Here is a 12,023-nt window from a genome sequence, read left to right as displayed (position 1 = left end):
GCGGTGAGCTGGGCGGCTCACCACTGGGCCAATCAGAACAGAGTGCGACTTGAGTTGCTAAGGCAACGCAGTCCAGGGTGCCCATTCCCCCACCCACACATCCTGTGGAACCCAGACAGAGTGGCACCAGTTGGAGGGCTTCTGTGGAGAAGCCCGCCAAAAAGTGGAACAAAGGGCCCTACCTTGGTTGGAGTTACAGAGACGGACACGAACGCCATTTTAGAAAAGAGTTCTGGCAAAAATACCCAACCGGTGATTTATTATTAAATAAATAAACCGGCGGTATCTTTAACATTGCACCAAAAAGTGGTGTGTTTAAAATCAATGGGAAAATCCCATAGGAAATATTCCGGTGGAATATTTTGCATGGTAACCACTGCCACCAGCCAGAAACTTGACAAGGGGGGACTGGACAGTGCTCCCTTGGAAACAGACCCAGGGGCAATCGAATTAACCCCTTCCAGTACTTCCACAATATGATGGTTTGTACTGCTTCTGTTCACAATTGGGGACTAGTAAAGTCAATGGTGACTTTACATGCCCTGGGAGACACTAGTCAGTCCCAGGGTATGAAGTCTATGTTTGATGGTCACCATGACACCCCTGTGTTACTGCACTGAGGGTGCTGTGTAACACATACACAAGATATCCTATGGAGTAAAAAAAAAAACATAGCCCATAAGCACACAAGAAGTCAAAGACATACCTCAAATCATGCCTAAGAGTGGGAGGAAAAGAGTCTCACTCTTAGCAGGAGAAAAAAACAAACCCCAAAAATCCAGCAAAGCTGCTGGGGGACTCACTAGGTTTGGAAAATTAGCCTTATAAGAGAATTCTCCCTAACAAATACAGAGGAGGACCCTTAGAGATAGTACCACTGGAAAGCCCTAAATTGTGCTTCAGGAATAATGGACCATGAAAAATGGGGGGAGAATCAGAACTGTGGGCGAATCTTTGATTCTCCAGGAATGGTACAGGGAACTGCAGTGATTATGGATCATTATTGGGCATGCGGATCCAAAGCATACATCAGACTGCCAAAGAACTGGGGAGGCATATGCACAATAGAGAATGTCCACGTTCCAGCATTGGTGATCCCGAAAAGTGACTTGAATATTGACAGTTTCCCGAAAGCAGATACTCACCTGAGAAAGAAGAGATCTGTGGAACTGATAACTCGAATGAAGAGAGAAAATTACTTCTCTGCTAAATCAGAAGAAGCCTTTCATGCAATCCCATATGAACACAGGCTGTTCAGCCTCACCTCATCAGTGTTCACAACACTCTTCGTGCCAAGAATCCACGTTGGGGTAAATACTAAATGGTTGCAGATAACCAGATGGGAGTTGCTGCAGACAATCAACATGACAATAAAAGGATTCAATGCAATCAAGGAAGAGTTAAGAGCCATCCGACTGATGACTCTCCAGAACAGATATGTCCTTGACATGATCACAGCTATGGATGGAGGAGTTTGTGCAAAAATAGGAGAATCATGTTGCACATTTATACCTTCTCATGACGAGGAAAATGGAACTTTAACAGAAGCTATAGGGATGCTGACAAACATGCAGAACCAGATGATCAACGAAACCGATGAAGTTGATGATGACAGAATGGTTTGGATCACTGTTTTCATGGGTTCCACAATGGATGGCAGATGCATTCAAGTTCTTGGGAGCCCTGCTAGTGATGATATTACTAGGATTTTGTGTTATCAAGATAATAATCTCGCAATGCCAGAAAACTGCAAAGAAAGCCATAGGGATGAAGATCATGATTGATGTCAAGCCAGGATGGAAGCCCAAAGACCTTACTGATGAAGAAATAAGAGACTTTGTGAAGGCCAGCAGGCACGCACCAGAAGATACAAAGTTTCAATATCCCAGGAAACACAGAATTTATGTAGGAAGATGGGATTACTGTAGCCCATATGGACAATGTCAACTCATGACATGGAATAAAGACGAACATGTAAGGACAACAGGAAGCCTGAAGGGAGTAATACAGATATAGACTCCGAAGAGACACTTCTTCAAACCATCATGTATAGACCCAGAAGATGAAGAAGGAATGAGCCCAGGCGATGGAGTAAAGATAAATATAGAAGTGTCAAGTGAATGGAATCCAAAGAAGTAGGTGAAAGTGGTCGATGAATCGTCCAGAGGGGGGAGTGTAGAGGAGGTCCCAAATAAAGCCTGCACTCCAGTCGCCCATTTTGAAGTACCAGGAACGTTCAAATATGTGACGTATGATAAATAAACCAGCAGAGAGCCACAGTAGGGCTCTGCCTAGTACCTATCAGAAGAGCAACACCTATTGAAGTACCAAAACCCAGAAAACCATGAGCAGTAAGGTATCCATTGAGAAAACCCTACCAGCAAATGAGACAATGAGACGAAATGAAGATTACCTCAGTACCCTCCCGGAAGAAACCAAAAAGGCCTTAATGGAAGACGAATGGCGACCTCACGAAGACCGGGACAGACTCACAAATGGAAGAAATGACAACCAAAAAATGACACAAAGAAACGAAACGCCATGAATAAGGATATTGTGAACCTAGTAGAAGAGAACAATGTTGAAATACAAAGAAGCTTAAGCTGTAAGCAGGATGAAGATATTCAACCAGCTAATGCCTGTACATATGCTTGTAACCACAAGAAAGCTAAGAAAACAGTGTGGCTTGCTATGCTAAGTAGAAGAATAGCGCAGCAAGCGCCATTATACATAATCTACTTCAAAACGAAGCACAGTAAGTAAGTGTAAGTCCACTTTGCACAAAAAGCAGAGGCCAAACAAGACAAGATTCATATTCTAGTAGATGCATTATTCTAGTAGAACGAGAAGAGACGGCTGAATCGAAACTTGGCAGATGCAACTTGTGCCAGGAGAGCCAAGGTCATACCAATAGAAGGAACAAACAGTAGCTACATATAATCAAAACTTAAGAACAGAATATCCTGTCTTTGAAAGGTCGAGATAAGGAGGCGCAGGCAGGAGGAAAGCTGAATAAGAATTAAATGCACAAATTGAGAGAAACTAGACAAATTCACGGTGTAGGTAACACGTGACCAGCCGAGCGAGAAGGAGCAGAGGTTCACACCTACGTGGCATCCGCCTAGGCAGAGATATTAGAACTTTTCCGATATTAGAACTTTTCCAGACAGAAGATGCAGTTTCAAGGCCAACCACAGTAAAATAAGGGCTCCCTGCACCTGGCTGACCGGTCTGCGTGCTGCTAAGCAAAGCGGAAATTTATGCATAATCTTGGGTCCTATAGTTAGCAGAACCAATGGAACGTCGTACTTTTAATGACGTCTACGGTAGTCATATTTGAAGGAAGGGCTTAGACGCCCACCTGAGAGTGTTTACCCAATCTCCTCACTCCGTTACCATATACAGATATAGTACCTATATTAAAGTTACCTTTTCCTAACCAATAGAATTGCATGTTAACTTTTGAGTGTTACACATCAATTATGACAAGTTTTGAGTATAAATGTCACTGTTTGTATGAAGTTTGTTGGAGTTGAAGTGAGACGGACTATCGCATCCATGCTGATTTCCATGACTCCCCGTTTTTTGTACTTGTCATTAAACAGACTCCCTTTGCCAAACAATTGAGTTGTCCTTATTGATTGGTGTTGGAGTAATAAATCTGCACCCCCATCCATCTCAAAGGTGCAGCTATCTTGTCTTAAAGTACTTCAGAGCAAACCTCGGCTCTATGGGCCGGCCGTGGGTCTCCTGCTCAGAAGTGCAGGAATATATACGCTTATGGGTAAAGGGGCGGAGTCCGATATATAAACAAGTAAAAACAATGTATAGTACGTTTTAACGTTCTTCTAAATAATAGATCATGAAGTAGCAGTTCCCAGGATAACTTGTCTCCTACCAGGTAGGCCACAATATCCACAATGTCTGCGTTTTTGGGAAGCAGCATCTCCACCCGAACAGCACTCGCCCTCTGCGCTCCCTGCCTAGCCTTTTCATCCTCGGCTAATCTCTTTGTAGAGACCAGGAACATGTGTTGTTGTAAGGCAGATTACCTCGAGAGCCTGGAAAGTACTTGTACTGAGATGAAGAAGAATGTCAGGAACATAGCTAACTCAAGTACTGTGGCGAGGTGGGACATAGAAGCAATGAAGAACAATGTTAAGAAGGAACTGCAGAGGTATAGACTTCCGCAGGGGGCTAGTCTCTCTTACGTGATAAAGACCAATGAAGGACTGCTTGTCAGGGAGATGCATCCAACCAGGACCGAAGGCCAAGAAAGACCCGAGACCAGTCCACAACCAGAGTCAAGAGGAAAACGGCACTCCTTCCCCCAATGGCATCCAGAGGATACTGGGAGACTGTCAGACAGTGATACGAATGCAAGAAGCAGTGTCCAAACCCGTCACTCCATGGGCTGGGCAGGATATCCTCAAGGCAAAGGAAACGAGATGCAGAGAAGCCTGCGCAACACTCTGAGCAGGAGAAGGACCCCAGGAAGAACTGGCAACGCATCCCAAGTGCAAACCAGGTTATGGGAGAGGCACAGGGACTGGTAGGGGCTGAAAGCTATGGGATGCACAAACCCTGAACCGAGATTACAAGCAAGAGAGGCTGAAAGAAAACAGGGTCGAGGACCCAACTCAAGAGAATGATACGAGTCATCTTCCTCATGGCAGTTCCTGAAAGGGAAGTGAACCAAGTGGGCCAAGCCAAAGAAGAGAAACAAGTTTGAGGACCCAACCCAAGAGAGTGATGCAAGTGATCTTCCTTGTGGCAGTAGTTGGCAGGGAAGAGGACCAAGTGAACCAAAGAAGAAGAGAGAAACCAGGGTCGCAGACCATCTCAACACTCAATAGTTGGGTGTTGGAAGAGTGAAAGATAATTAGAAGACCAGGGCAAGGGAGTCATCCCCTTGGTTGGAGGAGACTGTTTCATAACTACCAGGACAAGGGAGTCATTCACCTGGTAACATCGGGCTGGCTCATTTGAGACTGAGACCAAATGCCAGGGGAAGGGAGGCATTCTCCTGGTTTATGAAGTTACTGTTAGTTTAGAACTTTGTGACATGGAGAAGGGAATCGTCCCACCAGGCCTATTTGGAATTTTATTTGGAGCTTTGTGACCAGGGAAGGGAGTCATTCCAACAGGTTATTTGTGACTGAACGCCAGGAGAAGGAAGGCATTCTCTTGGCACACCAAGGAGACATTGGGCCTCATTACAAGTCTGCCGGTCTGGAATTAAGGGTGCCGGACCGGCAGTCTACAACTGTGCCTGCTGGGGCCTCTGTGCCCAGCAGGACTGACCTGCCCAGCGCCGCGGCCCCAGTAGGCACAGTTTATTTTTATTTATTTATTTATTTATTTATTTAATTGTTTTTTTATAATGCACCTAATACCATACCTGAGTTTGGTTTCTCAGCGCAGATCCGGGATTCAAACCTCTGTGATCTGTGTGGTATTGCTTCCAAGACTAGCATGTTGTCCCTGCGCTATTCTCTTTTCATAACGGTGCTGGTGCTTCCGTGTCCCCACTCCCATAGAGTCCTATTGGACTCTATGGGAAAGGGGAACAACATTTTCAGCCGCCTGAGATCCCGGGCCACCAAATTTTTAATGTCCTGGTGGCACTGGGATCTCAGGCGGGGAAGCAGTGGTATAGGGTTGGCGGCAACCCGCTGTGGCACCGGCAGGTTACCGCCAACCTCATAATGAGGGTCATTGTGTGGAACCTTGACAATAATCCAGGAGAAGGGAGTCATTCTCCTGGGATCCGCACACTGCTCTGTTCTTTATTAGTTTATAGTGTAAGGACCAGAAGTAGGGGTTTCTTGACACAGGACAGTGTCCACTTTTACTTTAACAGACATCCTGACAGTCACCTTAAGATTTTTAGTTGAGGAAGGGAACCCATCTTAGAAATAGGTTTTCTCTTGCTTTACTTTTACTAAAAAAAAGTCTATAGCCTGAATATGCTTTGTGTCACAGTCCTTCTTCTGCACTCTTAGAGTAGATAAGCAATATAAAAGTTTTGACAACGAACGTACCTATTTGAAGAGTGTAGAGAAAACATGTATTAGCTAAACTGATTGCAAATGATGGACCAATGGTAATGAGAAGGTTTGTTAAATTAACAAGTCAAAGGGAAATGTAGAGAAAATGTCTAGTGTGAAATTGTGTGACAAACCTCAGTCAATCTCAGATGTAAAAGAAAAAGTTTATAGAGAATGTTAAGTAAAATGCGGATCTGGCAGTTGAACATGCTTTCATTGTTGAAAACTGTTCAAAAAGGAATCTATCACTGGATACATGCATACCGATGATAAGTACCTGCTACATCAATAACATAAATAAAATGAAACACTTACTATCACAGATGGCACAAGAATCACTCCAAGTCTCAGAGATGGTTGAAGGATTTTTATTGACATCTTTGTGGACCACGGGCCATCCCTCTCTCTCCTTATATTGACCCTTCACCTTAACCCAGGTGTCCCTGACCCCTCGTTAGTAGCTATCGAAGGTTAAGTCCTACTGTCTGAAGTCTATATTGTCCTGGCTCTGAGGGTCTAAAGGCCCAATGGACTTTTCTAACAAAGGTTCCCTTAAGATCTTCCTAGCTGTCCCTACTCTATCCAGCAGTTAGGTTCTGCTTGAATTGGATATTGTGTCGTACAAATTCCCTATTTGCTTCAGATTTACCAGACACAACCACTCTTACTCTTCCTTTCTTACTTTTCCACCTCACTCCTACCTCCAGTCACATTACCTTCCATGTTCTCACTTCTCCTAGGTATTAGCCTAAAACTGTTGATGTTGTTTCTCTCTCCAAACCACTGCTCCTCCCTCCAAGCCACTTCTCCTCCCTCCATACAGCTAGTCCTTTCACACAGTATCATCTGATCATCCGCTTCACAAAACACTACTTATACTATCTTCCTCAACACACTCCCCACACAACCCTGCACACTCACACCACAGTACTGCATTCACTTTCTAGTCAATGCCTCTCCTGCTCCAAAAAACCCTGCCACAGTCCACAGATCTGTCTTCCCTCCTGCTGGTCCCTTGGTAGCCCTCCACCTCTGACCTCACTTGAATAACCCACACTTCCTGCTTCCTGATCCTCAGTTTAATGTCTCCTCTTCTCCGGGATTGGACCCCTTTTCCTAGCCAATCCGTCCCTGCCGTCCCAACCTGTGGCATGGAGGTTTATTTAAAAGGCATAAGTAGTGGACTACGCCCCACCCACTTTTCTCACATGAGGTTGACGGGGAAGGGCTATGGGACTCATGGCACTCTAGCATGATCAGTGTTTGTATTAAGTTCACGTGGCTTGAGGTTAGTCATCCTTGAGTTAGTTTGCAGGGGGAGGGTGGATATTCCTCCCTTTTTAGTCTCTTGTGGTCTATGATGTTTTATGTCATTGCGCAGGCATGCGTCTTCCAGTGGCCCCATGATGATTGTCTCTGGGCCATATATACAGGCAACTCTCAACTCTCTCCCCTACCAGTGATGCACATCTGCACGGTTTCTACCTCTCTCTGTTGGTCTCTCTTTCAGTCAGATGCTTTTCATCTTCCCCCCTCAGGACGTGGGTCGCTTGTTCAGGTTTCTCTCCTGGGTTTCTTTACTTCCCTCCAGGACAAAATGTCTTGTCTCTAGAAACAAAATGAAAAATACTCGCAATTATCTGGTTGAGGCAAGGCTTGCGAAGACAGTGGACTGCATAGAAACATGCTGGCAAAGCGGGGGACAGGTATTGGGGCCTTCATTGGCCACTGCCCTCAGATTTAGAACTGGACTGGATTTCTCCATACCACTCCAACCTCCTGCTGATACAGATTCTTACACTGTTTGGCAAGACCATGATAGTGGCTTTGTCACATTACTTTGCCTGTTTCACCAAGTTGTATAATGTGATTTGGTAAAGCTAAAATGTACTTTAAAGCAATAACCAAACAATGAAACACATATGGGGATAATAAAGCAAAACACGAAGAAAGGCTGTAATGATAATCATTGTGTGGGATAGTGTCTTCTGCATTTCCATGGTGACACATGAATGAGTAAATTAGTTGAGTCTGTGTTTTGCTTCGGCAGCTGCAGGCATCAGCAGGTGGGGTGCATACTATCATTTGTGCTGCCAGAGCATTCAAACTTAACTCAGCTATGTTTTGCTTCACAATATCACAAGATGGCCTTAGTTAACTAGAGTGAATTGAGTGATACGTGAATGGGAATGTAATTGTATGACAAAATGCATCACAGATAGTTTTCTTAAAAGTGAACTGACAACAGAAAAGTCCTTCTAAAAGAGTCAGAGAGGCACCATTCACAAAAGTATGCCTCCTGATAGCTTTTGCCTCAATGATGAAAAGGAGCCCCCGTAAAATGTGACCTGTAAATAAATGTGAATGCACCAGAGACTGTTTACTGCACACGTGCAATGCCAATGCATGTGTGCGTTTTGATGTGTGCAGCATTGGGGACATTTCATGCCAGCAAAAAACAGACCAAATCTGTGGAAATGCTTGGTGCTGGTGAACGTTCTGCAATAGGAGCACCAGGGGACTACTGCGGTGGTGATAGTGCGCGGTACAAATGTCCTTTAACATTAACAATAGTGGCTGCCATTTAAAATCTCCATTATCACAACTGAAAAGGCACAGGTTTCAAAGAAAGTCACTGCATGCATGTGGCAACAGGCTAATTTCATGGGGAGTTCCAGCACACTTGTGGTGACTTGTCATTTGGCCTCAGTCATGCTCAGAGGCAGCTTGGAATGTCCCGGTGTCAGGGATAGCCCAACTATCAGATGTGGCATTAGACGTTTTAGGGTCAGAATCAGCTCTTAAGGGTGCTGCTTGAATAGGGTCCTTTGAGGTTTTCAGTTAGAGGAAGTTGGGCACCTAGTAGGGCCAAGTGGCCAAATGCCAACCATGATTATATTTCATGTTTCTCACCTGTTGAGAGTAGTTGTATGAAAAGTTATTTTGAACATCAGAATAAGACTACATATTAAGCAGAGTGGCAGAGAAATACAAGTACACACAAAACCAAGTAAAACATACCATGTTCTGTGTTCATCCTTCAGAAGTTGCTCTCTCACATAAACAGGCAAAGTAGCGTAGACCTCCTTTTCGACCTGCAGTCGAGTCTTGGTGAGAAGGGTGCATTTTTCCAGTTCCTGTGGCAAACTTTCAAGTCGATTCCCTGTCAGATCCAGTAACCTCAGGTTTATCAGATTCCCCACTAGTGGAGACAAGGTAGCAATTGTATTCTGAGCAAGTGTTAGTTTTTCAAGTTTGACACATGTGAATAATTCTTCCGGTATTTGGTCTATATAATTGTAAGATGCAAAGAAATAGTGCAGCTCCTGTAGTTGACCGATTTCTTCGGGGAGTACCTGGATGCTATTGTAGGAAATATCAAGGTAAGTCAGCTTCTTTAGATTGCAGATGTTAGGATTTAGGGCAGTGATCAAATTGTTGTTCAAATAAAGATGCTCAACATTTGTTATCTGCCCGATATGTGGAGGAATGGATGTAATTCTGTTTCTAGAGAATTTTAAGGACCTGACTCTTTTAAAGTGCTGCAAACTTGCCAACTCTTCGAGGGATTTCAGGTTGTTATCTTCCAAATCAATTTCTTCTAGGTCACTTAAACTGAAGATGAAGTTTGGAATTTTGTCTAACTTGCATTGAATGAGGCCTAAGTGGCGTAGTTTTTTTAACATCTTAAAGCTGGTAAGAGAAAGAAGCTTTGTCCCCTCATTATGAATGATCAGCGTAGAAACTGTAGCTGCCAGTTCCATTATCGGTGAGGGTATTGTCCCTATAGAAAGCTTTAGATATAAGAACTGTATCTGTTTCATCTCCCGAAATGAATGCACATTGATGCTACCCTTGTCTACCTGAAGATGCCCATGCAAGTACAGCCACTGAATCTTTCCCAGGTGATATAGCCAGGAAGGTAACTCCTGAGAAGTAGAAAAACGCACTTTTAGAACTTCCAGGTTTTTCTTTAAAAAAACAAGTGCTTGAGAGTTTAATTTGATGGAACAGTTATACAGCCATAACTCATTCAGAGCTTTCAATTTGGAAATACTTGCAGGTATAGTCATATCCACATTCTCAAGCTTCAGCACTTCAATTTCATCGAGCTCGAATACCTGACTTGGTATTCCAGGCATCATAAAGAGGTGAAGTTCGGTTTTCCCTTGTGAATCGATAGACAAGGACTGTTTGAGTTTCTCAATTGTCCAGTAATTGTTTAAATTCAGCTGCAGTAGCTTTGTCTCACTTACATCAGACAAAAACACTGCAAATTCTCTGGAATACAAAGTATCATATTGGTCAATGAGATGAAGCAAGAAGGCAAAGTCATTGATCACATCGGGTATGTCGTCAATACCATATTCCTTGCGGATCCTTTCAAAGGAGTATTCTTTTAGATTACTGTGAAAAATCCAGTAAAAGTTAACAAACACTAGGCAGGTATAAATGCAGAGCAAAATCAGGTAAACTGTGGATATCATGGTGTACATCCTCCACATTCCGTGGACACAGTAATATTGTGTGAAGCCAGTCATATTCAATTCATCGATACAGTGGGACACAAACTTCATTGAAGGGACATAAATGGAAATGTAAACTATAAATACAATAGATTCCACAGCTCGTAAGAAAGCCTGTCTCTTGTACATTTGGTACAGAATGTCCTTTTCTTCTGTATGAACACGGAACTTCTTTACTTTTTCAAACAAAGCCTTGGCTTGTTCGCCCTCCTTTTTATCAAGGATTTGTTCGGGTTTGCTCTCAACCTTTCCACCAAGCGTTTGTTTGGATGTTGTTCTCTTCATTATTGTGTCTGTAGGGGTTTCTTCATCTGTTAGGGTCTCCACATTTTCACCTTTAAGAGCATATTTACCCTCTGTCTCAAATGCATACATAGAAGGTCCTACTGCTTTGGGGTTCTTTGATGACACATTAAACTTTAACGAAGACTGGGCAGCATCCTCGTACATTGTTGCTGACAAGGCTTTAGCCGTCCAAGGGGAATTCAAGCACTTTCCCAACACTGATAGGAAATGTTCGATCTTTGAACTAGTTCCTGGGAATTTGAACCAAAAATTGCTGCTAATAAGGAAAATCAGTGAATTTATCAGGATGAGATAGGGAAAAAACTTTGTAAATGCTGTAACATAATTGTCATAGCACCACGTGTTGATCAGGGCAAAATATTGTAAATCCAAATTAGTTTTGAATCCAGTAAGTGATATTTTATCTTTTATCGCAGCCAACGCAGTAAGGTTCCACACATTGTCAGGAAGTGATAGACCGGGAGGTACTGCACAACAAACAACCTTTTCATATGAGATCTACAAGAAAGACATTTTTTTAGTTTTTACAAACTGGTTTTCCATATACAATCATCACCTACTATTGTGAAAACAATCTTAAGTGATCACATTAATACAATGAACTTCTCTGTAAAGCCGTCTCATTAAAAAGAAGTTAACCTTAACTTTTAATTTCGGATGTCCAAGTTCTTCTCTGTAAAGAGTGGTGTCATACTTTTGTTATGATGTAAACATATTTCATGGAAGAATTTGAGGAAGAATTTGAGGAGTTAATGCATTTTAACCTTTCATGTTATGTTACACCTTCATTGCTTGTCTTCTTGTCATATTTCAACAAATACCTAGCTACTCTCGCCTACTGCATTTCCATTTTCAGCTCAACTTTCCAGTGCTATGCTGATGACACCCAACTCTTTTTCAGGCTTCCCTTAGACACCTCCTCTCCTTCCCTAATTGCCATTCAAAATTGGTGTGCCGCCAACGATCTTTGTCTAAATGCCAACAAGTCTGAGATCCTCCTCATTGGTAAACCTTCACCATCCTTTCCCCTCACTCTCTGGCCGGCTTCCATTGGCCCTCTTCCTACCCCTACCCGCGAGGCTGAGGATCTCGGGGTCATCTTTGACTCCACTCTTTTCTTCTCCGCACACATCTCTGACAT

At 43.2% G+C, this 12,023-nt stretch overlaps 1 protein-coding gene across 1 annotated transcript in view; it reads right to left on the bottom strand.

The window, feature by feature from the left end:
• LOC138448075 (volume-regulated anion channel subunit LRRC8C-like) overlaps nucleotides 1–12,023 on the bottom strand; it is a 102,051-nt gene that overhangs the window by 27,981 nt on the left and 62,047 nt on the right. Inside the window, exon 3 of the mRNA XM_069604616.1 lies at nucleotides 9,072–11,380. Within this exon, the coding sequence (XP_069460717.1) occupies nucleotides 9,072–11,380 (2,309 nt within the window). The remainder of the gene's footprint in view (nucleotides 1–9,071; nucleotides 11,381–12,023) is intronic.

The sequence above is a fragment of the Ambystoma mexicanum genome, chromosome 3q, assembly GCF_040938575.1.
Source record: "Ambystoma mexicanum isolate Mex_15411 chromosome 3q, UKY_AmexF1_1, whole genome shotgun sequence".
NCBI classification, from domain to species: domain Eukaryota; kingdom Metazoa; phylum Chordata; class Amphibia; order Caudata; family Ambystomatidae; genus Ambystoma; species Ambystoma mexicanum.
The sequence above is the reverse complement of the archived record's forward strand: the minus strand, read 5'-3'. Positions and strand labels throughout refer to the sequence as shown.